At 40.6% G+C, this 27,234-nt stretch overlaps 1 protein-coding gene and 1 long non-coding RNA gene across 3 annotated transcripts in view; one reads left to right on the top strand and one right to left on the bottom strand.

Annotated features, from left to right (window-relative positions):
* Positions 1–27,234, bottom strand: part of grk6 (G protein-coupled receptor kinase 6) — a 78,909-nt gene that overhangs the window by 47,015 nt on the left and 4,660 nt on the right. For both annotated transcript variants that reach the window (XM_036008622.1, XM_036008623.1), the window contains exon 2: positions 16,747–16,842. In XM_036008622.1, the coding sequence (XP_035864515.1) occupies positions 16,747–16,842 (96 nt within the window). The remainder of the gene's footprint in view (positions 1–16,746; positions 16,843–27,234) is intronic.
* LOC116055947 lies at positions 312–18,193 on the top strand. The gene is made up of 3 exons (XR_004106445.1): positions 312–322; positions 9,530–9,535; positions 18,107–18,193. It is a non-coding gene; the product is annotated as an uncharacterized LOC116055947 (long non-coding RNA).

Here is a 27,234-nt window from a genome sequence, read left to right as displayed (position 1 = left end):
GGACAGACCCAGACACCGGTTGGGGGTGTGGTGAATGGTGGCAATAATAGTCATAATAAAGATAGTGAAACAGTGACCACAATGGTAGTCGTAGTAGTTCATGTTATAGTAGGGCACAGCAGGGCGTTACGGGGTGTAGTGTGGCACAGCAGCCTGGGTGGACGCGGTTGGACGCAGCAGGACGCAGTCGGACACTGCGGGAAATCGCAGAGCGTAGCAGGGTGTACCCAGGACCCCGGTGTAGGTGCCACCCAATTCCAAGGCGATGTTCTGGGTGAAGAAGAAGCATAGGGATTCCGGGGAGAAAACTCCCCAGAGCTAGGTTAGTAACAAGCATTTCTGGGACTAAGATGCACACAAAAGGAGACAAGTGAAAAGAGAGAAGAGGGAGCAGCTCATTGTGTCCTTGGAAGGAAGGAACTTCCGACAGCAGTCTAGAGTTATAATAGCATAACTAAGAGAGGCAGGCTAATTTCCTCCTATTCATTACCGGGTTCTCCATAAACAACATGAAATCAAGGAGAGGGTTAACTTTTCCTGCTACAGATTTCCCACCGTGGTCACTCACTCTCTCACCTCGCTCTACCACACACACACACACACACACACACACACACACACACACACACGCCGGCCCTGCTATTCTCTTAAAGAGAGCGACGCAGACACCAACGCACAAGTATAAACTTCAGGCCACTTACGTAGGCTACAGCCAAAGCTCTGCGTAGAGCCTCTGCAGCAGCATAAATATCGCTTAAAGTGCTCATATTATGTTCATTTTCAGGTTCATAATTGTATTTAGAGGTTGTACCAGAATAGGTTTACATGGTTTCATTTTCAAAAAACATCATGTTGAGCTCTCTGTTTTAGCTACAAAGTGAGGCAACTCACTTTTGTTCCATCTTTGCTGGGAGTCACACATGCTCAGTACCTAGGTAAGGACTACTAGCCAGTCAGAAGCAGAGTATGAGGGCGTGCCCTGACAGTACCTAGGTAAGGACTACTAGCCAGTCAGAAGCAGAGTATGAGGGCGTGTCCTGACAGTACCTAGGTAAGGACTACTAGCCAGTCAGAAGCAGAGTATGAGGGCGTGCCCTGACAGTACCTAGGTAAGGACTACTAGCCAGTCAGAAGCAGAGTATGAGGGCGTGCCCTGACAGTAGCTAGGTAAGGACTACTAGCCAGTCAGAAGCAGAGCATGAGGTCGTGCCATGCTAGCAGCTAGGCGAGCATTATAACGTGTGTTACAAAGTGACCACGTTTGTCTCTGAAGTAAAGGCTGGACTACAATAGAGCTGTTTGGAGCAGTTAGTGAACAGTGTTTTCTGTTGGAGATGGTAAGTCCCTTTGGGGTGGACTTTGGGTTTTTTCACTTTGTAAACCTATAACGTGAACAAAAAAGATATATAGCACTATAAAGGAAAAGGAAAAAGCCAAACAGCATAATATGATCACTTTAAGTATGGAAGTGCACGATTTCAGACACAGCACCAGTGTGGACCTGGTTTACTGTTGGATCGAGTTTCTCTAATGGCCTGTAGATAAGACCTCAGAGGAGGAGGAGGAGAGGACCCAGCATCTATCAAGGCTCAAGATGCTTTAACTTTGCCATTTCCTGCATGTGTCACTCAGAAAGCAGAACTTGGACAACCCATGGCAAAACCACGAGGGAAGACAATATAAATGAGGCTCAAACATTAGACAATTGGTGTATTGTTACAGACAAAAGCAGTTTTGAGAACAGATGACACAAACACCAAAAAAAAAAAGTGCTTCTGCTTCAACAAGTGATAAATCGAACCCCGGCATCGCTACAGTAATGTCATGATGAGTGCGACCAGAACATGAGATTTGTATCTCACTCTGAGAGAGACTGTTGATATTTTGGATGGGCTTGGAGCGTCTCCTGATACTGCGACAAAGCTGGACAACTGTTGATCTCTGCAAAGATTCCCCCATCTTTCATTCACACACTCCTCCATCATATCTCTGTTTGCTTCCATTTTAATTGGCAAACAAAGCTGACAAACGTGACGGGCCCGTTTACACGTGACTTCTTACTGATTAGAGAATCTGAAATGTTGTACCGCTGCGTACTCTCTTTATTGTGAACAATATTGAGAATATTGTGAGCAGAAGACTAATTTACTCAACTACCTAAGTACAATTTTGACATACTTGTATTTTCCTTGAGTATTTCCATTTTATGCTACTTTATACTTCTACTCCCCTATACATTTCAGAAGAAAATACTGTACTATTACTTTTATTTGACACTTATACTGTAGCAGAGATGTTCACAAGTCATTTTTTGGAAGTCCAAGTCGCATCTCACGTCTTTGAGCTCGAGTCCAAGTCAAGTCTCAAGTCTTTGAGGGGCAAGTTCAAGTCAAGTCTTAAATCTTTTGCCACGAGTCCAAGTTAAGTCTCAAGTCCCTGGCCATCTGATCTGTCCCTCTCCAATAGTACCTTTTTTAGCATTGGTGAATTCTGTAAACCTGTAGATGGACATGGGAAATTATTTTGCTTGCCACTAATAAAATCTGCATAAAACATAAGACATATGTGTAGTGTTCTGTGGGGGTAATAGCTAAAGTAATACTAAACATTTCTATCATGTATTTTTTTTTCTGAAATAAAATGTGAGCACTGCAGCCAAGAGTGAACTTGTGACGGGAAAAATATCATGTATGCTTTAATGGCGCTAGCTTAATTTTGTTACATCCAGAACTTACATTGGGTCTCCAACTTAGGACATTGTATAGTCTAATCTTCTGCTACTTAACATATCCCTCTAGCCCTAGGACCTGGTGAAATATTAACCTAAGTCTGTCACATCATATGGATACAACTATAAAGATACAATTTGCCTGTTCCCAGTATTAGCAAACACTCTGCGATGGTTAGCTTGTTACCTGTGATGATATATGCTAAATATTAACGTCTCTTTCACATTAGCAAGTGACTGACCTATCTGGGTGCGTTTTGAGATGCCAGATGAAGTTCGACGTTGTTGATCCGGCATCATTTATCTTGGTGCCACACACCTTGCACGTAGCTGTTAGCTTACTGCCACTGTTTACCAAGTTATTGAAAGCAAACTAATGAGAACATAGTTATTGAAAGCAAAACTAATGAGAACATAGTTATTGAAAGCAAAACTAATGAGAACATAGTTACTGAAAGCAAAACTAATGACAACATGATGACTTGACTTGGTGTCGCCATCGTCAATGCATTTTTTTATATGTGAGTGCGCGCACATAGGCATAGCACATGCGTTATGTTGCACATTATGGCAAAGGGCAGGGGACATGCAGCTTGTCATACGTTTTCCCAACGTATATGCGCCAATAAAAGAAAATAGAAATACATGAATGAATTTAGATTTAAAAAGCAATAATTATTACATGAAAACAGGTTATTGACGAGTCTCGAAGCTCGAGTCTGAGTTAAGTCTGAAGTCTTTTGGGTCGAGTCGCAAGTCAAGTCTGAAGTCAGCTGTTTGTGCGACTTAAGTGCGACACGAGTCCGAGCCTCAGACTCGAGTCCCCATCTCTGTACTGTAGTTTCTACTTTTAGATAAGAAAACAACTGATATGCTTCTATGGTATAATGCAGTACTGTACTATTAATTTTCTCAGTAGTATACAAAGCTAAAGGAGGAAACGAGATCACATTTCACAGATTCTGGCTTCCTTACACTGGCTACCTGTTCCTCTCAGAATTGATTTCATCATGTTATTGAAAGCCCTGAGAGGCCATCTGATAAAGTTATTTATCAGATCTCTGTCCCGTCGCTCACCCGGAGATCCCCAGGACTTTTACTTGTTATGGAGTATCATTAGACTGTGGTATTTCTACTTTTGCAATGTGTCCAAAACCAGAAGTCATTCAAAGTTATGTGAATGCAACATTTTGATCACTGCATTCACAATTGTAGAAATTGTCTAATGCATCTGAACAATGACAAAAAAACTGCTGTCCAAGATAGAAATGTTGCATATTGCCTGCATGGCATATCATTAGAAAGAGAAAGAGATAGAAAGAGTAAATAGAAAAGGAAAAGAAGAGAGAACAACCTGTTTCGGAAAAGAAAGGAAGTTGACAGTTTCCTGAATGTGGCTTTCTCGAGACTCCCTCCCACTCACCTTTCTTCTGGTTTCATAAAAACTTTCACAAAGTTTTTCAGAGCTGAATCATAACTGAGGCTTTTCTCTAGGTATATCTTATCAGTTGTCTAATTTCTAATTCTCACTCTCACACTTTCTAATCCTCACCTTTTACTTTCCTTTTTTATAAACATGTATCCGTATTTGGGCTCCTCCTCTAACTGGGACATTAGCTTTCACAACATTTGTGGTTTTTGTGCAGCTAAATGCTGAACTTCCTGCCTCCGTGTGTCACACAGTCTGAGACAGCATGTTTGACTGAACCCATTCAAATCACAGCTTATTTGCATATAGCAGCTTTCAGGAAAGACGCAGCTTGGTTGTGACTGCACACATTCTCATTCCCATATCACATCTTAAGAGCTTTGAAAACTAGGCAACTGACAACGGATTAAAACGTCATTTCAGCAAACGATGGCTTAACAACGCAGAGTGACCGTGTTTTCTTGTCTTCTGCTGCTGCATGACTGTGTGATATTTGAATGCATGTCGAAATGAGGCGTGCAGAGGCGGAAGATCAAAAAAAAACACTGCAAATGCAAGACGCCTGCATGCAAAGTAGTAGCATCTGCTGAATGTTCTCTGCTTATTTTGCTTTCGTACGTAAATCACACTTAACAATTTTATCAAATAAAGTTGTGGTCCTCTTGCTTGCTCTTGTACTCATTGGTGGCCTCATTTTCTCTCTCCCTCTTTTTTTTTTTAGACTTTCGTAAGATGGCTACATAACTTTGTTTAAATGCTAATAACATCACATGTCCTAACAAGGTTACAAGGTTCATTTATTTGTAATTTAGTCTCTTCACGCTACACACACAGACACAGAATGTATATACAGTACTGTACTAAGTATTTAAGTTAGTAAAAATTAAATAAAATAAAATAAAACAATATATATAGTTACTTACATACAAATCCTTATATATCAAGAGAGAATTTTGGTTGATAGAGGGAATTAAGTAAGTGCAAACTGATGATTCTAGTGACCACCAGTCTTTTCCTCACAGTCTGAATGATGTGAATGAAGTAAAAGAAGTTACTGTAAACCTTAGCCCAGGAGTCCCAGGGGTCAGGGGTCAAATCCAGCCTGCGAGACAACCTTATAAAGCCCGCCACATGTTTCCACTCATTTTATTTTCCAGCAGTGCTGCGAAATTGGAGGCTGAAAATAGTCAATTTATCTCAGATTGAATGTTGCACCAAGACAAATATTTTAGCTATACCAATACTGGATAATTATTAGCGATACATTAAAATGTCAACAGCACTATAATGTTGTTGGTCGAGGTGGAGCTGATTTTAACTGCTTTAAATACTGATGGGTAGTTTGATTGCTAACAATCTATCGTGATCCATCTATTGCGATTGATGCAAAGTGTGTTTTGTGCGTCATACTTTAATCTGAAAAGTAACTACAAATCAAGACATGATCACAAAAACATGCTCCAAAAACAACGCTACCATGCTGGTATGAGGTTTAACATGTTTAATATCTTAGTTTAGCATGTTGGCATGCTAACATTTGTTTATTAGCACTAGTCTCGCATTGCCAGACCTTCCTCCACAGCGCTGCAGAGGAGGGTCTGGTTAGTCCACACAGCATTCTGGGATGGGAGAAAAACGTGCTCTGGTTTATTGGCATTTCTTTAAACCAATCACAATCATCACGGGCGGCGCTAAGTGTCGGACGGAGCCTCTGCAAAATAGCTTCAGGAAGGAACTAGTTTTGGTGGAACATGTGTACGTTCAAAAAGTAGTTTTAGTCGTGCAACAGAAAACTCAGATTGGACAGATAGTCTAGCTAGCTGTCTGGATTTACCCTGCAGAGATCTGAGGAGCAGTTAACCATAGTCCTCAGAAATCCATGACATCGGTGAAAAGACATGCATCCGGCGGAATTTCCTGCGGCACCCGGAGCAATCCTGGAAGTGGAACGTCGTGGATATAGACTAATTAGCACAAAACACCAGAGCTGATCTCTCTTAGTCAATTAGTCGACCAATCGGTCGTTTCGGTCTCAGTCGACTAAGATTTCTTTATTTGATTAATCATTTTTTTCATCTTTTAATGCTGAATTACTTACTTCCAAGAAAAGTTACGAGCACATCTCTGGTAAATACACAAGATTTAAAGTAATGGTTTTTGCACGATTCTTTGTGGAGAAACTCAGTTTTACAGATCTGTTGATTAAAGCTTTAGTGCGTAACTTTTTGATATTAATGAACGTCCGTTACATTCAAGCCGTTGCCAAATGAGTTGCTACAAAGCTAATTAAGACTATCAGCGCCACACAACTCTCTCTGTATTTCTCAGTATGGCTATGTTCAGAAGATTGTGGCGTCTGGCGACTTTCGCGCACAGAAACTTGAGTGAAGATAATGACCTCTTCTGAAGAGTCCATGTTGTTAATCCTCCGTGTCCTCCTTAACTGCGCAGAGGAGGGGTGGGGGTGGTGCGCAATCATAGAAGGCTTGTATCATGTGGATTTGCAGACAGTGTTGTTACTTGTTACTTAGAATTCCTCATTGGGGCGACAGAAACTACGCACTATAGCTTTAAAAATACTAATCGATGAGTCGCCAAAATCGTATGAGTGTTAGTCGACTAAGAGTTTCTTTAATCGAGGACAGCCATACTAAACATAAAGTACAGATGTGGAAGATGGGAATGTGATTAGTTTTGCAGGCATTTGGTCATAAACTAAACTACTGGAAAAATTGAAACGTTGACCTGATGATGGTGCTAGATCAAAAGTCAGAGGATCATTAAAGACATGAGGTCCCACATCCTTCGGGGAGCTGAATGTCAGAACCAAATTTGATCTTAAACCATTGAATGGTTAGACAAACTGAGTACCTGAAAATCCTAAAAAGTACCTGAAAAGTACAGTTACTGAGTATGCAGTTACTTTTCACATCTGCTTATGGCAGCAGGACTCTGGTACTAAAAATGTGACTAGGTTCAAAATGAAAGAAAAAGAGTTCCTGAAAAGCTTCTTTTGTTCCTAGAAAAGTTCCTGCAGTGTAAAATGTACACTGATTGATGTAAAAGCACACATACCCGCCTGTTCGTCGCCACACTGCGCCTCAAGGCAGTATAAGTTTTAATCATAGGTCGCCATCAGCTTCTTCTTTAATGGATGTCTTGTCCATGTGGCCTGTGTGTTTACTCTGCACAGCCTGCTGGGCACCATGTTTGGATGTATATAACCAGCAACTGCCACTCGGATTTTATCTTTCTATGGCACTATGTGTTCACGTTACAGCGCATTAAAATACCTCTATTTTAGGTATATAATGGTCTATTGGTGAAGTAGCATTGATCACTTTGAGGAGGGGATACATTTTGTCCCCACTTGGGACAAAAATAATTCAGCTGAGGCAGGGATATGTAGACCAGAATGTATACTATGAACAGGCTGTGTGCACTGACACTGCCTCCACACACAAACACACCGCCAATGGATGGGAACTGCTGTAAACACCTTGATAGTAGAAATAATTTGCATGACACTGACATCACATGTTGCTATAGACTTGGTCGGCATTACTGGGAACGCCCACTAAAACGTCGTTTCTGTTCATGCCGTGGGGGGAAACAAACCATTAAAGTTAATGAGCGTAGACCTTGTTAGCGGTTAATCTTTACTTTTTGTCATGTTTACGATTGTTTTTTTTTGCTTGGTACAAGGCCGAAAAGTTGCTGTGTGGCGTTCTGCTCCTCTAATAAGTTAAAAAATCCTGATCTTAAATTTTATATATTCCCAAATAAACAGACGGAGCCGCTCTTAATACCGCTAACGTCGCTGCTACGGTCCAAACTGTAACAGTTACATGGAATTTATTCATTTAACATGCTTAGACATACTAGTCTTTAATATAGCTTGAATGAACGTGGGATAACAATAGACTGTTTGATGACCCTGGGATAACGTTACTGATAATACAGTCAGATTGAAACATCCAAGATTAGCTAACGGTTAACGTTAGCTGTCTCTTACCTGGAGACGCAATCAGGTAGCTAATGTTAACAAACAATGTCGGGAGGCGACACCTCTGTCAGTTCCGTTGGGTCGTTTGTCCAGTCAATTATAATGTACGGACAATCCGAACCAATACGGCTCAGTATTTTTAATGTATATGCTCTGCTAGCCCATACTGGGTTAACGCTATGTTATCCGGTCAGGGGTAAAGGATTATTTTACCCCCACAGTGACTCGGCCACACAAGCTATGACGAGTCACCGACCAAGTGTATACTCAAACCACTTGGTTGGTTTACAACAGAACACCAACCACAGGGCTGAAAGATATGAAAAAAATATCCAGTAGTGATTTTTCTAACTAATTTTTTGATTGATATTTCTAGAAATGCAACTATATTTGTGGTCTACAGGCAAACAAACCCACACCAAAAGTACACTGTGTACAAGTACAAGTGTGTGGACAGGTGTCCTCTTACTTTTGGGCATGTAGTGTATCATACAAGTCCTCCACACATACGACAATATGTCGTTTATTTCTACCCTCTAATACGACCCACAGGAGCGTTTTCCGTCCTCATATCTAAACCAGAGAATGTAACGCTTGCGGTTTTAAACATGTTGTTAACGTTGAGAAACAGTAGCAGTTTGGTTAGGTTTAGGAACAAAAACTATTTGGTTAAGTTTAGAAAATCATCATGGTTTAGGTTAAATAACACTGGCCGTTAACTTTTATTTTCAAATGGGACACAAACCCCGGTCTCCTGGGTGAAAGTCCTGTGTTTGTTTGTTTTTTGGGGGGGAGGACAGTCTCAGTGTATCTTGTTTCTACATGAAAACATCAGTCAGATAAAGTGATGCAGTTGCTTGTTGCTTGTTAGCTTCAGAGGCTCAAATCCTGGAGGCTCTGATTCACGTGATGAGATTCAAAAAATGATATCAATGATATGTTCTCGTCAAAAAAACTCATGAAACGACCCAAACCAACAATTATTGTACCAGCACGTGATGTCGGGCTTTATACCCGCACTGTACACCCCTTGAGCCAGACTACAATTAATGTATCTACTAACAACTGTGCTTGTATTAAAGCCTGATATATAGCCTTATTGCTCTGTACCATAGAGCTCCATTGTTGTCCAAAATCTTGTTGTATCTAAGACACTGAAGTTCAGCCTGACATGAGATAACAGTACGGCAATACCAACTTAATAAAACCATGTCACCCCCATTTAAAGAAAAACACATCTATTGCTTTTTTTAAATGTCCTTGTTTTAAACCAGAATGTGTCTTGAACAGAAGCCAAACTGGTTCACTAACTTGTTCAGTTAGAGAAGCAATAATTAAAGATGTCCTGTGGAGTTTTCTTGTAAAGAAACAAGTAATGTTTCCCTCCAGTGTTACTTAAGCACATGGTGTGTGTCCTTAAGGCCTGGAAAACATGTTGGATGTTGTTTGTTCTGTAAAACAACATAAAATAGTGAAAAATAAACCCAAAAATATTCACTTTACTGGCAAAAGTGTCTGGCAAACGTGTCAAAACGTCACATTGGAGAAGCTAGAACCCTCAAATGTTTGGGATTGTTGATTGAAAATGGACGTTTTTTTAATAATTAATTGATTATCCAAATAGTTGCAAATACATTTTCTGTCAATCAACCAGAGGTGGAGGAAGGACTGAATCTCAGTACTTAAGTAAAAGTACAAATAACCAGAGATATATTTATTTTAAAAAGTACCTGATTTTAAATGTACTTTAAGTATTAAAAGTAAAAGTACTTACATAACGATTTATTCTCTTAATGTCTATATTCTAATAATTAAAAAAAAAAACAGTATGGGCTGTGGTATTTTAATTAAGTTAGTTTTAGTTTTAGGTTAATGTAATTGTGCTTACCATCTGTGGCCCAGTTTACATTCTGACTTACAATTCTGGTTATCTATCAGGGTGATCTGCAAGAAGCTCGACTTTGCATTATTTCCCACGGGACAGTGAATGCTGCACACATTTATCTAGCGAGGACACACGGGTTTGGACAACAAGTACGTGGCTTCACAGCTGAGGAGGACCGGGAGTGTTTTTAAGATAGATATACGGGTTGTATATTAACCCTATGTGAACGGATGCTTCACAAATGACCCAGCAGAGTATCGGGAGCAGCAGCAGTAACAGGAGCAGCGGTAGTACAGGGAGCGGTAAGTATGCACTATTGATTGTATTTAAGTACAGTACAAATACATGAAAAATGTACTTAAGTACAGTAACGAAGTATTTGTACTTTGTTACATTCCACCACTGCAATCAACTAAACGATTAATCAACGGATCAGTGCAGCTCTAGTGGAATGCATTTCCTTCCTTATAGAACAAAATGTTTTCACATTACGTTCGAATCACAGTTCACGGTTTGCTCTCTTTCAAAATTCGATCGTGATGTAAACGTGACTAATCGCTCAGCCCTTCACACACACAAACACGTTCACACCTCGGGTAGATGAGAAACACCTGACAATAACAAACAATGAGTGTGTGCGTGTGTGTGTGTGTGTGTGTGTGTGTGTGTGTGTGTGTGTAGTTCACACTATCACCAGAACTGTTCTCAGCATGCTGGGCGAGGTAAGGGAGATTTTGGATAAGTGTGAATCGCCGTTCTTGGTATCTCTAGAAAAAAAGACTTGATTTATCTTTAAAATGCACTCACTCATATCCCTTATATTTCTGTAAACTCTGCAGCTCATAAACAGAGGTTAGATGTAAGGAAAGTCCAAATCTGATCTGCAGGATTGGACGCGTAGATGCTAGATCTGATCCGCTAGATGTGTCTGTCGACGGCAAAGGATGTGGCCTGTGGCCTGCCTTATTCTGCCTCTGATTGGCTTACCCTGGTATTCTTACCCTTACCCTAACCAATCCCCACTCCTCATGCTTAAACCTAACTACAGTCTAGCAGATGTGATTTAGGATTTACCGATTGGAGGCCTGTTGTGGGATCGTCCACCACCGTCTCCTCCACTCAAACCAAAACAACAGCATTATTTTCTTGACGTGATCCCTCACTGGCTTCCAAAAACAGTTTACGTTTCCCATTCTTTCTGCCCTCCTGTCTCTGGTTCACGCTGATACACACGCTCTGAAGCATGTCATCCACTTTCCTGGATGTGGTGAGATTAATCAAAGGTGGTACTCCCACTGCAGCTTTAGTAGCGCTCTACATTATCACAGGTATGTATGTACTGTACTGAGCAAGGACAACAAATCACAGTGTTTTTTTGTGCCCACAGTTTCAAAAATAGCACATAAGACCTTCACGATAGAATAAATTACACAACAGCTGAGAAAAACAGTAATAAAAGCTCTTTACGTCTCATAACAACCATTTTTATGTAAGGGTAGTAACAGGGCTTTTTTCTGAATCATAACAGCCATGATGGCTTTTAAAGACTGATAGTGATGTTGTTGCTGTGTCTTTTTCAGTGCCATTTGTTTTTCATGCAATGAAGAATAGAAGGCGTAATTGAAGAGATTTGCAGTTATGCAGTTAGTGTAATCACAATGCTGAACCAATAATTTTACATTTTACATCTTTTTGCTTCCATCTGAGTTCATTAGAGACACCACAGAGATCTTTTTCACCAACAACCTTTTCCTTCGTTTTGTCCCTGCATTTTCACTCCCATCCTCTCGTGACTGTATATCTGATTTCTTCTGTCTGGTCTGGTATCGTAAACTCTGCGCTCTGTCTCCAACCTGCCACCTGTTAAAATGAAAGTAACCATACTGCTGGTTGAAACAGCAAAAAACAAAGGCCTGCTTCCTCTTTCTGCGCAGGCTTCAGTTTCCTCTGTGGAACCACTTGAGCAATTTTTTTTTTTTTTTTTTGCAGCCTGCATGCATTCATAGTTCTCATGCAATTGGCTTGTCTGAATTTGATCAGTGATCTACTTGTTATGAAAGGAGTCAAGTTAGGACAGATTTTAGCTGATGTCTTTGAACGTAGTGTGTAAGCTCTAGTTGATCAGCTCATGGCAAAGCAGCTGAGGGTCCTGATAATATCTTTGGGTGTAACAGAAATTAAAGGGGAAAAGTGAAAAGGAAAAATTGAAACAGAAGTTACAACAGCGCTGCAGCCATGGACAGGAAGCCTCACGATTACAAAAGACAACACTCATCATCCGCCTCAATCAGTCGATGATGAAAGAAGCGCAGCATAATAAATCCTGCATCTAAAATAACACCAACCGGCTTTAATTCAAATGTATTATAAATGAGAAAAACTGATTTCCTCAATAAAAAAGAGAAGCTCAATTCCTACGCTGAATATAAAGCTAGAGCCAGCAGCCGAGTTATCTGAGATTAGCATTAAAACAGCTCTGGCTCTGTCCAAAGTGAAAAATATACCAACCAACACCTCTAAAGCTCACTAAGTAATAGGTTACGTCTTGTTTGTTTAATCTGTACAAAAACAGAAACGTTACAGGTTACAAGTAGCATGTTGAAATGATTTCTTTAGGAACAACAAATTTATCCAAGTACGTTTGTACTTGTGTGCAGTGTCTTTGGCTAAAGCACATATTGCCAAATATGGTCGGTGAGCTCTTTACAAGCACTAACAAAGTCATTGTTAGGGGCCGAGCAGCGAAGCTGCGGGAACCCTCTTGTTATTGCCAGTTTTATTATTCTTCCAAATAAATCCATGTTCCCGTGCATGACAATTCACCAAACTGTGCACACAAGTCCAGTCCTGTGCCAAGCTTAATCAGTCCGATTTGTATGCCAATAGTCCTGATGGTGGCCTACGGCAGCCATCTAAAATTCTAAACTTTAAAAATTCATAACAAATCAACCGTACATGCAACAAAGTTACGCCAAACTGTATCCCCAGTAGAGCAGAAACTTTCCCCTTGCTTTTACCTAGTAGCAATTTTGAAGTACATCACTGTACTTTTTTCAAAAACTGTCAAACTTCCTAAACCTGTTAAATGTCAATGGACTGTATTTATATAGTGCTTTTCTAGTCTTAACGACTACTCAAAGCGATTTTACAGAGTAGAGGAACCATTCACACAAATTCATACACTGTGGCCGAGGTAAAAGGTGCCACCTGTTCATCAGATAGACATTCACACACATTCACACACCAATGGCGCAGCATCGGGAATGATTCTGGGTCCAGTGTCTTGCCCTAAAAACACTTCCGACACGGGACTGCAGGGCCAGGGATCGAACCACCAACGTTCCGATTGGTAGGCTCTACCACCTGAGCCACAGCCGCCCACTTAGATGTGTCTCTGCATCAACACACCTCTCTGAAATGATCAGCTCATTAGTTTATGTCCTAGGTTAACATGCCACTGTGTATAATGCTGTAACATACACTGGTATTATGCTGTGGGGATTGGAGACACATAAAATCAGAGATTTTAATTTTAAAAGCTCCTTGGGCATACTCAATGTGATGAGCAGGAATGTCTCTGTTTGGCACTTCTGCTGACAGAACCCTCGTGTATTTGCTATTCTTCTCTTCTTCTCCATCCACCGCTTTTTCCTTATCCTCCTCAAAATGCTCAGCCCCGACTATTGCTGCGTAGCAGCTATAATTATCATTGGTACTAAGAGTGTATCATCCATAGACTCCTTTTTGCTGCTGAGAGTATGGATATCTAGCATATGGATGAATGGATGTTTATTTTTGTACATTATTAGGCCACTATTTGGGTTACACTATAAGGCTACACAGAGGAAATGAAAAATCAACATTGATCATATAAACTCAATGAAACGTAATACGTTAATAAAAACTGAAATATTTCAGTATGATGACATCATGGACACCGGGAGATGGCTAAACCAATTGTCCATCTCCGGGGTTGTCAACATGTCCCGGAAAAAAAGTGGAGGGACCGAGCTGCTCCCGCTGCGGCCGCTGGCTAACGTTAGTTAGCTAACAAAGCTAGTTTGCTAATTCCACCCGACAATGGTTAACGTTACAGATATAATGAGCCGAACAAGTTGTCAGTCATCTGGCGAGAGCACTGTGCTTTCCTACGCTGTGACAAGAGTGTGTGAATGAAGCATTAAGTTGTTAAATTTTACTAATTTAATGGCCCGCCGGTGTAATTTTGACATAGGTCAACCGGAAAAAAGCCAGTTTTGCGTTTGCAGAGCGCCACCTTCTGTACCAGAGGTAGAGTTACTCCTGTCATTCTTCCCATTCCCATCACTTACCCCGGTTACTGCTGTGTGCATGTAAACGCACTGACTATAAATATAAGCACACAGGCTAGCTTAATATACTGTATGAACTGACATATCCACCGCAACCTGTTACATTAACAATCCCATATGTATTCCAGGACCCGTTGCACTCGGCATCATTGCACTATTGTCCTACTGTTTACAACTTTCATTGTGTTATTTATAGACATTTTACTTATACATATTTATATGCTGTTTATGTAGAGACACCAGTAAACACTGGTGAAATAATGAGCATTGCTATAACACAGAGCTAAACATAGAGCCATCCTCTGTATTAAGTTATATATTAATATCTCAGTCTGGAGGCCTTTTTGGGACTTTCCCCTATTCAAAGAAGAAGAAGAGTCAGGGAAGATCCACCTTAAAATACAATTCCCATGTCATTCCTAGAAAAGTGTACAGCTCAGTCTCTATACAGTGGCACAACAGAGTAATGTATTGTAAAATTGTTAATCCATGATGTGTGGCAGGGAACAGTGATATAAACGCAGCCATTGTGATGTCACAGGCCATTTTTAACCACGCTAGCTGGGTGGCTCTATGGACGGCAGTGACTATCAGTTTGTCCACCACTTTGGTTCAGACTGAAAGTTCTTTCCACGCATTCATGTTCCCCTCAGGATGAATGCCACAGACTTGATGATCCTCTGAGTTTTCATCTAGCACCATCATCAGTTTGAAATTTATTTTGTCCAAAAATATTTGGTTTATGATTCACCTGAGGCGCCAGATTGTTTGTTGTACAGAACCATCCGAGAAGCCGTCATTGGAAACTGCTTGGGGAAAGGGCAGGCACTTTCAAAAAAATGCCTGGCAGGTGATTGGATGAACCATCTGTCTATCACGTCTGCCATTGTTGTTTTGAATGAAAAGTCACGGCCATCACACACACCTAAACCACGCTCGTAGCTGCCAGTAGCTCCTCGCCGACGCTGATTGGTTCGGGCAGCAGGTAGTTTAGACACAAACGCTTTTACTTGAAGCTTGACAAGATGGATTTTTGTGCAATGTGGCATGTGAATCTCATTTTAAAGTGATGTCGAGATTGGCGAAAATCCAGCTGCCGTGCAAGGTAAGTTTATGACCAAATACTTAAAAATGACATTCTCATCAGCCTCAGCTGGACTTCCTGTTTACTGCTAACTAGCAAGTGTTAGCATGCTAACATGCTACACTAAGATGGTGAACATTATAAACATTATACCTGCTTACCATCATAGACAGTAAAAGAATGGAGACAGCGACACCATATATTTCGACGGAGACCAGTGAAGTCACTTTCCCGGTGATGGCTGAGCGTTACTGCGTAGATGTGACGTGAGCAACCTGTCTGAAAGTTGTAAGTCTTCTGGTAGCTGTGCCAAGAGAAATCTCAATCATTCCCAATCTTGCAGAGACAGAGAGCGTAGGTATATGTAAGGAGATAACATAGGCACAGGCTAATTATTGATCACTAAAATGCTAGTTAAGATCAGTAATTAAACTTAAACAGCTAATGTAAGTCCAAACTGCCTGCGAGCTTCTCCTGTACTATACGGTAATTTCTCTACTGTGCGACAGAAAGTCGCGTGGTTATGACACAATCGTTAGCCTATTTTTACAAAAACTTCTGCTACGGGGCCATAACGTGAGATACAAGGTAATGGAGCCTTTTATACATTGTCGTGTTTCTTAGAAAATAAACAATGTACAAATGAAGTCTTTAAACGCTTCAGATGTAAAATTATTCGCTGTCAAAGTGACGCCAAAATGAATGGCAGTCAATGGGATGCTAACGGGAGGTGATGGCTTGTTAGCCTAGAATCTCCCCATTGGAGGTACGCTTTCCAGATGCTCGCTTACCCCCTTGCTTACCATCCGCATGTTAGCATTGTCATTGTCAGCATGTTAGCATTTAGCTCAGTGCACTTCTGTGCCTCACAGAGCTGCTCGTGTGGCTTTCCATTCTTTATTCTTGCCCACAAGTATAAGCTTCTGTCACAGAATACTGTCCTGTCTCTGACAACTTATCTGTAACGTTACCAACCGTAGAACAGCCAAGCCAACATGCCATTTTCTAAATTCCCGAGGGACAAAAATAGGGACTGTATAAGGATTTCAGGGTATCCCACTTTTTCTCCATGATGATGAAGGTCTGGTAATGGCTACACAAGATTTCTGTAGCTGAAGGGATGTTAAGACAGAGCAACAACCAAGTCGCTATGGATACAACAGATTTGAATCTGTTTCAAAGGCCTCAGGCACACTTAACGCATAAAAGACCACAAAGACTTTCATGTCAAACAACATAAGAACACTCCCCTGTAAGACTGGGGAAAGACGTCATTATCTTACCTATGATTTGTCGCAGCTCTTCACACAAACTGACGTGGGGAAACTGCAGCAGCTGCTTCCATTTCTTGCTTTTTCCTTTTCTGTTCCCGCCGCCTCCTGTAAAACAAAAGAAATTGGTTTGAAACTAGAGCTGGGCAATATATCGATATTGTATCGATATCGTGATATGAGACTAGATATCGTCTTAGATTTTGGATATCGTATTTTAAAGGCTGCATTACAGTAAAGTGATGTAATTTTCTGAATTTACCAGACTGTTCTAGCTCTTCTATTATTTGCATTTACCCACTTAGTCATTATATCTTAGCACCAATAGTCAACACTACAATATCGTTGCTGTATCGATATCGAGGTATTTGGTCAAAAATATCGTGATATTTGATTTTCTCCATATCGCCCAGCCCTCTTTGAAACTTAAGTCCAAGAAGGATGTTTGCTTTTGTGACAAAGATGCTCTCTGAAAAGATGCGCACGTAGAACACAAGTCTGGTGGTTAGCGCTGCGACTTCACAACACGACAGACTGAGGTTTGAGTTTCATGTGTTGGCTTGGCGTCTCAATGCGTCCGTCTTATTTCTGAGCATCCACGCGCGTCAATTTTCCAGAAAAGCAGCCATTTTATCGCAATTGCTCCCTGGATAGGCAAAAACCAACTACTGTACTTAGTGAATACTTCTTCTGTCTGTATGGAGTGTCCAGTGTGTGCATCGCTACGTGACAGACGTAGTTCTGCATTGAAGTGTTTAATTTAGTGTGTGCTTTGAAGCGTCAGTGCATTTTACCACTTGGTTGTCACATTGTGAGGACTCCAATCAGGGGGACTGCCACCCCCACTGGGTACCCCGTTAGGGCCTGGTATCGGCACTTCATACCTTTAAGGCACGTAGCGATATAACGCAGTAGAAAGTAGTATCAGATAGAGCTGGGCAATATATCGATATTATATCGATATCGTGATATGAGACTAGATATCGTCTTAGATTTTGGATATCGTAATATTGTAATATGACACAAGTGTTGTCTTTTCCTGGTTTTAAAGGCTGCATTACAGTAAAGTGATGTAATTTTCTGAATTTACCAGACTGTTGTAACTGTTCTATTATTTGCCTTTACCCACTTAGTCATTATATCCACATTACTGATGATTATTTATCAAAAATCTCATTGTGTAAATATTTTGTGAAAGCGGCAGTAGTCAACACTACAATATCGTTGCGGTATCGATATCGAAGTATTTGGTCAAAAATATCGTGATATTTGATTTTCTCCATATCGCCCAGCCCTAGTATCAAAACTTTTCCAGTCAAACGATACTTGGCTTCATTTGATCTTTTAGGTACCCAGATGTAGAAAAAAAAAGACTATTTTTGTTGGTTTTGCTCGCAGCCAATCACCGCAAGCGTTCTTCCATTTAATGTGATGTTTGATCGGCCAAAATGATACTTCATTGTACAGTTCTGAAGTTATTTGATAAATATTTTATTAATTTGAATACTGTCAAAATGTGTTTGTGTAGAGATCATTTGGATGGGGTGAAGTGGTGGTGGCATCTCCACGAAACTGAATGCTTGCATTTTACATGATGGGTATCCAATGGTGTAGAGAAAAAGGTATCAAATGAAGTACTCTATTGGTATCCCCTTAAGGGTACTGCACGGTATTGAAATTGTTTAAACTATACCCGGCCCTTAGCATGGTATAACATGTCTGTGCAGCCACACACGCCATTGTTGAGAAACTGCAGCAGAGTAAACACAAAGAGCGAATGTCACTCGAGCAATCAGAACACAGCACAAAGAAAAAACAGAGGAAGTTCCTGTTCTCTCCGCGTTAGTGCTCGGGCTTCTGTTGAAAAAGCTCGTAGTGCCTGTGATACACTCCACGGTGACGCAGATTCAAGAGCACGTTCAGCACACTGCAATAACAAGAACGAGAACAAGAGCCAACACGGTGCTCGCTGTATTAGGTTAAAACCTCAAGTCCCTGCAAGTTCATTTTCTTCTCGTGAAATAAAATAGAAAAAAAAACATTAGGTGCCTGAAGGCTGAAAAAATAAACCAAAAAAAACCCATAACATTTTTGATAATAATAGTAATCACTAACTTCATTTATTGAGCAAAAATGCAAAACATTTCCTGGTTTGAGTTTGTCTAATGTGAGGACTTGGTGCTTTTCTCTGTTTATGAGTCGTGGACTCTTGGTCTGACATTTTAGAGACTAAGCAGCAGATCTATGAATCAAAAAGATAATTGACAGAATAGTTGAAAATGAAAATAAGGGTTAATTGCATTCGTCCTGCTGCATATCACTCTGTCGAGGGTGTATAGTTTTGTTTCAGTTAGTACACAGTAGTAGGGACACAAAAAACTCCGAAAATTTTAATTCATTGTTTAAAAAAAAGATAAAACAATCAATCCTAACCAATTAGAAACTCTGTATACATTGTTGTGTTACACAACAACAGTAAATACAGAAGCAAATAACATGTACATACATACATACATAACTAACATTAGGAAGGAAAAAAGAGGCTGTGTGGTTAGTGCAGAATGTACAAAAATGTAGAGGGATGTGCAAAAAGAAAGACTCTTGCTCTCTGTAAACATCTTTCTGGCCGTAGTTTAGACCTCATCCAGAGGCAACATCAGTGCTGGAAGGTTAAGGCCAGCTGCACACTGCCTGCGTGGCGTGAGCGTGGCGTGAGCGTGGCGTGCACGTGAGCGTGGCGTGAGCGTGTCAGCTGCGTGGCATGCCCATTTTTATTTCGGCTCCCATGTTAACAGGTTAGAGCTTGCACACTGCCTGCTTGCACACTGCCTGCGTGACACGCTAGAAATAGGGCCGACGCCTATTTTTCACGCGACACGCAAGCGTGTTGGAAGCGTTTTCCGGCGATGCTATGAAATGTCTGGGGGACTGATTACCCTTAGTAATGCTCCGGGATCAAACAAATAGTCCGAGTGTGTACTGATAAAAGCCTCGTTGTGTGTCCTGACGAAGAGAAAGTCAATACCACACATCAGGATTTGCTATTCAAAATACTGCAAAGCAGCTGCTACTAAAAATTAATAATTGGCATATAGCCTACACAACGCAAACGATGTTTTGTTTGTATCCAGGAAACAGATGATAACATCAGCCCCAGAATTACCAATAAGCTGATTGATAACAGAGCAAACCAGATCCCCGATGTCCGTTGTATGCATTAGTGGGAATTTAAATCAAGACAAACGGCATGTCAGTCAAACACACTTCTCCGCAAAGTGATAAACACACATAATTAGACTGTAAGCAGCCCGATTAGCTTTTAGTCACAGAGGAAGAAAGCATCCCACACTGGCACAGGGAAGAGAAGAAGCTTTGTGACAATGGAGGTCAAAGGTGACTTCTGAACACTGCTGTTTTCAACTGGAGGAAGGACATTTAACCAACATGATACAGTATCTAAGACACTGAAGTTCAGCCTGACATGAGATAACAGTACGGCAATACCAACTTAACAAAACCATTTAAAGAAAAACACATCTATTGCTTTTTTTAAATGTCCTTGTTTTAAACCAGAATGTGTCTTGAACAAAAGCCAAACTGGTTCACTAACTTGTTCAGTTAGAGTAGCAATAATTAAAGATGTCCTGTGGAGTTTTCTTGTAAAGAAACAAGTAATGTTTCCCTCCAGTGTTACTAAAGCACATAGTGTGTGTCATTTAGGCCTGGAAAAACATGTTGGATGTGTTTGGTCTGTAACAAAAATCATAAAATATTGAAAAATAAACCCCAAAATATTCACTTTACTGTTATGTAAGACTGGCAAAAGTGTCAAAACTTCACATTGGAGACGCTAGAACCCTCAAATGTTTGGGATTGTTGATTCAAATTGACTTATACGATTAATTGATTATCAAGATAGTTGCAAATACATTTACTTTGATCAACTAATCGATTAATCGACTAATCATTGCGGCTTAGGTTGAATGCATTTCCTTCCTTAATAAAACATTTGCAAAGTTGTGTTTTAACTCGGCCAATGAGTTTATGTTTTCAGTTTGGTTTGCCTGTTTCTTGTTTGTTAGCAGGATGACTGGAAAACTAGCCAGATTTTCATGAAACTTGGTGGAATGGTGAAGCATGGGACGAGGAAAAACCCATTGACTTCTGTTAGAGGTTTCTGTCTGTTAAAAGGAAGTTTTTCCTCGCCGTCGTCACACCAATTGCACGCTCTTTGGGGACTTGTTGGGTCTCTGTAAATTATAGAGTGTGGTCTCGACCTACTCAATCTGTAAAGTGTCCTGAGATAACTTCTGTTATGATTTGATCATGACAAATTATTTTTCACTGGGCATTAGTAACCAGTGGCGTGGCGTGACTTTTCCACTATGTGGTATTTTGCCCGTCTCCGTTATGCTAATGTTTGCAGCTGCGATCCGGGACGCCGCAGACAGACACTCACAGGGTTTTTCCTGCATAGAGGAATTTTTGCCCCCCCCCAACTCCCCAAAGAGGTTTTAGCCAGCACCCAAGGAGAATCAGTGCCAAAATAATAAGAACTGTGAGAAGAATTAGCAACTCAAATCCTCTTCGACTGTGTTTAATAGCAATTTACCAAACACCAATAGCAGAAAAGCAGAGCATAAACTTCAATAGGAACGCTCATCTTAGTTTTACCGTCCAGAGTCTGGCTGTGTCAGTCATTTTAACGGTATTTAAATATTTTTTTTTTTTAAAAAGCAGTTTTGTTGATTGGGGTTTCACTTACTCAAGCATAATCGACATTTTAGTTTATCAAATTGTCAGAAATAACAGGCAAATGCATACAGATTTCTATCAAATAAGGTAACACAGACTCCTTTAACTGACTTTACTGTACACAAACCGATCGTGCTTACTGTTGTGCGTAGTCACCCCCCCAAAGGCCCATTCTAAGACATGAAAAACCCTGCACTCGGAGGCGTCATTTAGATGGTGACTTCCATTTTGTGTTTGTGTGATTGATTATCACGTTCTATTTATAGTATGAGCGTTACACAGCGTCACTCTGAAATTGTGCATTATGCAATAACTTGGCTGCTGGTTCTTCTGGTGATTAGTTAGGAGTCACGATGACAGTAGTGTCGCTGGCTATACTCCACACAGCATTCGGGGATGGGAGAAAAACGTGCTCTGGTTTATTGGCATTTCTTTGAACCAAAAAAAAAGCAGCGGTGCCGCTGCAAAATAGCCTCGGGAAGGAACTTGTTTTGGTGGAATGTGTACGTTTAAAAGTTGTTTTAGTCGTGCAACAGAAAACTCAGATTGGACAGATAGTCTAGCTAGTTGTCTGGATTTACCCTGCAGAGATCTGAGGAGCAGTTAACCATAGTCCTCACAAATCCACCGGAGTTTAAAATGCCAACACAAGGAACACAACACAAAGGAAGTCCAAGGCAAAGGATATCCGGCCTAAATGAGTGACATCCGTCAGATTTTCTGGCGGCAACCGAGCATTCCCGTAAGTGGAACGGCGAGGATATAGACTACGATGACAGTAACTTGTTGCTGTCAGTGAGTATTTCACTCTTCGCTGTGCAGTGGTTGATGATGGCGCTCATATTATGAGCTGTGCACTTAAGCTGCCATGTACATGATGTTAATTCAGTCTAAGCCTTTGATAGTTGTACATTTGTACATGGTAATAAAGTGTCTTCTGATTTTCACAAATAAATGTCAAGTATGTGAAATATTTCCAACTTAGATGTACATAATAAATGCACAGCTGAGATGATGGGGCTTCAGCTAAGCACAACCATATTTTTGGCGCTTACCCCACTGCTAGTACCAGCTCTGCAACACAGAGCGACAAAAAAAAAAAAACTGAACTACTTCCTCAAAACTAAACACCACCTTTAAAGTAATTTAGCTCAAATAAATCACATGGTTATTCTTCAGGTGAAGAACTTAGAAACAGAAGCTGTAGGATGTCCTGGGCAGTGTTGCCAACTTAGCCGCTTTCTCTTAAGATTTGGTGACATTTTGTTTTTCAAACAAAAGCCGGGCAACAAATCTAGAAAGTTGTTTGGCCTCCTCTCCCTTGAAGAGAGTCCCTAGAGATGTGCTCTCGTGTGGCTGTGGTACCTAACGACCAATCAATGATCCCCATTGTTTGTCTGGGAAACTCCTCCTCTGTTTTTATTCTAAATTATTTGACATCTCCGGTGTGTGGATCCTCTGTATTCTTGACACTTCGGTTCCACAGTCTGTACAGCAGCTGACATTAAAAAGTTTTTGAAACCAGTAGTGAATTTAGATGCGTATTGATGAGATGATTACAACATGAGAAATAATAATATATAATAATAGTTAGAGTCAGTTCAGCTTAACTTCTAACTTTAACCATCTTTTTTTTTAATCTTGCATAAATGGTCTAGCCTAGAAATCTAGACGCACCCTAGCAGCAGCAAATGTAATTTGCAGCCAGGGTCATTTAGCAACTCTCCGTTGGCTTGCGAGCTAGAAAAACCAAATTCTGGTCAGGCCAATCACATCGTGTTTAGAGTCGGTGGGCGGCAGAGTTGCGACGGTTCCGCGTGAATTCCCTGCTTCTTGAAAACAAACAAGATGGCTGCTGCTGCTGGCGAACAGCGGTCTTTGGAATCAGCTTTGGCCGCGACTCTGGAAGACTTGGAGTTAAGCACTGAAGTCATTCTTAAAAAAGGAAGATGTGTTCAGAGTTTTGCCGACCGGATACGGCAAAAGTTTAATCTATCAACTAGCGTTGCTCTGGTTGGTTGTAGAGCTATCCTATTGTGTGCAGAGGGAATTTGAAAGACAACCGTTTATCCCGCCCCTCGGATTGAGCCCGGCCAATGGTGAGTTCCCAGACCCAACATCTTGATGTGGGTCTGGCTTGTCAGGCTATAAATGGTCATGTTTTGACATCAAATTAGCCTGTGATGCAATCTACCAACATCTGGTGACTTTTGAGCAGGGTTTTACTGCTTGGCATTAAATATAGATTGCAACACTGGTCCTGGGGGCTCAGTGGTCTAAAGCCAGCGCCATGTAGCCTAAATGTCCCGTCCGCTGTTTAAACCCAGTGTCAGAGACCCAATCACATGTCCCCTACTCGGTCTCCACTTTGAAGTCTTTATTGAGCAGAAAATGAAATGCTCTATGAATAGTATTTTTCTTTCCTGAAGCACAATAAGACACATCAGCTGACTGTTAAATGTTGAATGAATGAACTATACAAAATAAAACAATTTTAAAAGGCAGCATGTGAAAAATAAAGCAACTATGTATTTATTTTACATTTTATAGATTACAAAATGGGAATGAATAGAGAAAAATGACCATCACAAGCTCTAAAGCAAAGGCGACGTCTTCAAATGTCTTGTTTTGTCTGACCAACAGAACATAGGACATAATTCAGCTTTTCAGTATAAAAATATACTGACAGAATAGAAGCTGGCTTGCAGTAAAGCTAGGTAACGATCAATCAATTATCAATAGTTTTTTTTAAAGATTATTTTTTGGGGCATTTTAGGCCTTTGTTTTTATAGAACAGCTGAAGACATGAAAGGGGAGAGAGAGGGGGGAATCCGTATTTTGTTCAGGCCAGATTGTTGTACAGTTGCATGTCTTTCAACAGCATTCAAAGTGAGACCCTGTAACTTTTGGAAGACAAAATAACACCTTATTCCTCTTACAATGTAAAGGATTAATTCATAGGAGAGTTTAATTTAATTCAATGCACGCACACACTTACTGAGTCAGATGTTGTATCAGCATTAGTGTCAAAAAACTTCAAACGATAACCAGCCCTATCAATAAGATGGTGCGTGACTTCAGTTCACTAAAAATCTGATAAAATCTGTAAAAAAAAACAAACAAACACGAGAAGCGCCATGGATTAATCTTGCTGGATTACTCCCTCGTCTATTAATCACAAAGTTTACAATGCTGCTTGTCCCGAGCTCTCAAAAGAGTCTTGAAAACTTTCATGAACATTTTATGAATATGTCGAGGACAGTCATCGTGAGAAACAAAAAAACGCTGCAAACTGCGTCAATCCCAACCAAGTCAGCAGTTACACATTTGCTCACACAAACAGAATTAGTCGTGAGGAAACAAACAGATAAAAAGAAATAGGTCAAAAGAAAATTACAAACTAATAGATTTACTGGTTGGTATGTATGTATAGGTCGTTACTAAGTGGTACTTTTTTTCTCGCTGTCATGACGTCTGTCACATTCCCTTAAATGTACCACTTACTGCATGAACCTACAGCTGCTATTTTTCTACAAGCAAACATCAGTGTCAGTTTGGCTGGTTTCAGATGTGTTGGTCATATGAAGTGCCCTGATGTCAGAGATTCCCAAATAAATGGCCTAACAAAATACATAGAAATGTTCTGTAAATCGCAGTATATACAATACACATAGCACCTGAAATCACACCTAGGTTTCTTAATAGAGACCTTAAACTCTATGATGAATATTACAAGGATTTCCCTGCCATTATAAGGTTTAGGTGCAGCACCCGAGCCATGTTGGGCAGCAACTAAGTGGAATTAGTGTCACTAAAAGACTTTTCTCAGATCTAATGACTGTAGGTTAGGGTTGGGTATCGTTTGTATTTTTACGATTCCGATGCCGAACCGGTACTTTTAAAACGATTCCGATTCCTAAACCGATTCTTGAAAAACTGAAAAGTGAATGGTTAATATGCTGTTACGTCCGTTTGGGTGAGCCCTGAGGGAAAATATGGCATTTTAAAAGTAGCCTACATTTACGGTAGCTAGCTAACGGTACCCAGTGTTCGAACTATACCGTGGCCTTTGGAGAGGGGGGGTCGTGCGCTTGCGACTTACAATGACTTACAATGACTTACAATGATACATAACAGCTGTGTATGCACTATACAGGATTTACCTTATTATATTTTATCGACAGGAATTAATAGGTCAAACACAAACAGCCACCCACAAATAATCTATAAACAAAGCATCAAGCTGTCTTTGAGATTTCACATCAACAACGGTTAGAATTACTCAGGCTACCGAAGAATACCATAATTCCTCCGTTCAATTAGGCCTAAGCGATGCACCCCAAGCTTCCATCCTTAACAAACAGCCATGTATATCGGCTCTTCCAGTCTCTCCACTGCTGACTGTTCCAATTTAACGAGAGAGGGTTAGGATGGTGACCGGCCTCTGACGAGCTGTTACCACCACCATCTTCAGCCAGAGAGGACATTATTTCTTCAGCTTCTTCTTGCGTTGTCACCCCGGCGGGAGGTGTGCCAACAGGACTTGCAGCAGGTGAATCAGTTGTTATTGCTACACAAATTCTTAGTAAAACCAAAATGAATTAAACTGCCTTATTTTCTTTTTGCCATGGCTATATGATGCTAACTGCAGAATGGATTTTAAGGACTTTGCACGCCGATTAATGGCTTCCAACGTTTATATTTTTTCTACAAATTTGAGTTAACATGTAGCCTACTAAACATGAGTTGAATTTGCACCGCAGCACCACGACGCCTTGATGCTCATGACATGAATAGCATGTATAGTTATCTTAATGAAGTGAATTAGGTTTAAATCGCCGTCATGCATGAATGAATGATATTTTTGCAATTTTACACATAATAATCAACGATGATCACATTACACAAAACTGAAATTGCACGTCAAAATGACAAACTGTTAATATTTTTAGAGACCCCCAAAATTTCACAAATCATGTTTTCAGGGGAGGCCATGTCTTATTAAGGGGAGCCGAGCTCCCCCTAGCTCCCCTGTAGTTCGCACCCTGCGGTAAACTACAGAGAAAGTGTGATATTTTTACGTCCGTTTCGGAGCGACAGAGGGAAAATATTTCAGTTGACACATTAAGTGCAACCGAAATGAAGAACCAAAATTTGCGTTCTAATCCGGTCCGATTCCTACCGGTTGCGTAGGAACCGGTTCCATAGTGGAACCAGGTTTCGGTACCCAACCCTACTGTGGATGGACTTCTTTAGCAAGTTTTGTCTTTAAGCTTTTTGAGTGTTATTTATTTATTATGTGCTCTAGCTTTTCCAACATTTTAGACACATATATGGTGGTAATAATGGTCCAAAATGATGTGAAAAAGAGACGCAAAACTACCACAAAGGGACGCAAAGTGACTACAAAGAGACGCCAGATGACCACAGAGACCCAAAACAACCCCAAAGAATGACCAAAAAGAGACACACATGACCAGTGGTGTAGTCTAATGTATTGTAGTGGGTATACTGTACTGTATATATATATATATATATATATATATATATATATATATATATATATATGGATGGATGGGTGGATAGGTGAATGGGTGGGTGGGTGGGTGGGTGGATGGATGGTGGATGTGTGGATGGATGGATGGATGGGTGGATAAGTGAATGAGTGGATGGATGGGTGGATGGATGGTGGATTGTGGATGGGTGGATGGATAGGTGGATGGGTGGGTGGATGATGGATAGGTG

The sequence above is a fragment of the Sander lucioperca genome, chromosome 13 (genome assembly GCF_008315115.2).
Source record: "Sander lucioperca isolate FBNREF2018 chromosome 13, SLUC_FBN_1.2, whole genome shotgun sequence".
NCBI lineage: Eukaryota > Metazoa > Chordata > Actinopteri > Perciformes > Percidae > Sander > Sander lucioperca.
The sequence above is the reverse complement of the archived record's forward strand: the minus strand, read 5'-3'. Positions and strand labels throughout refer to the sequence as shown.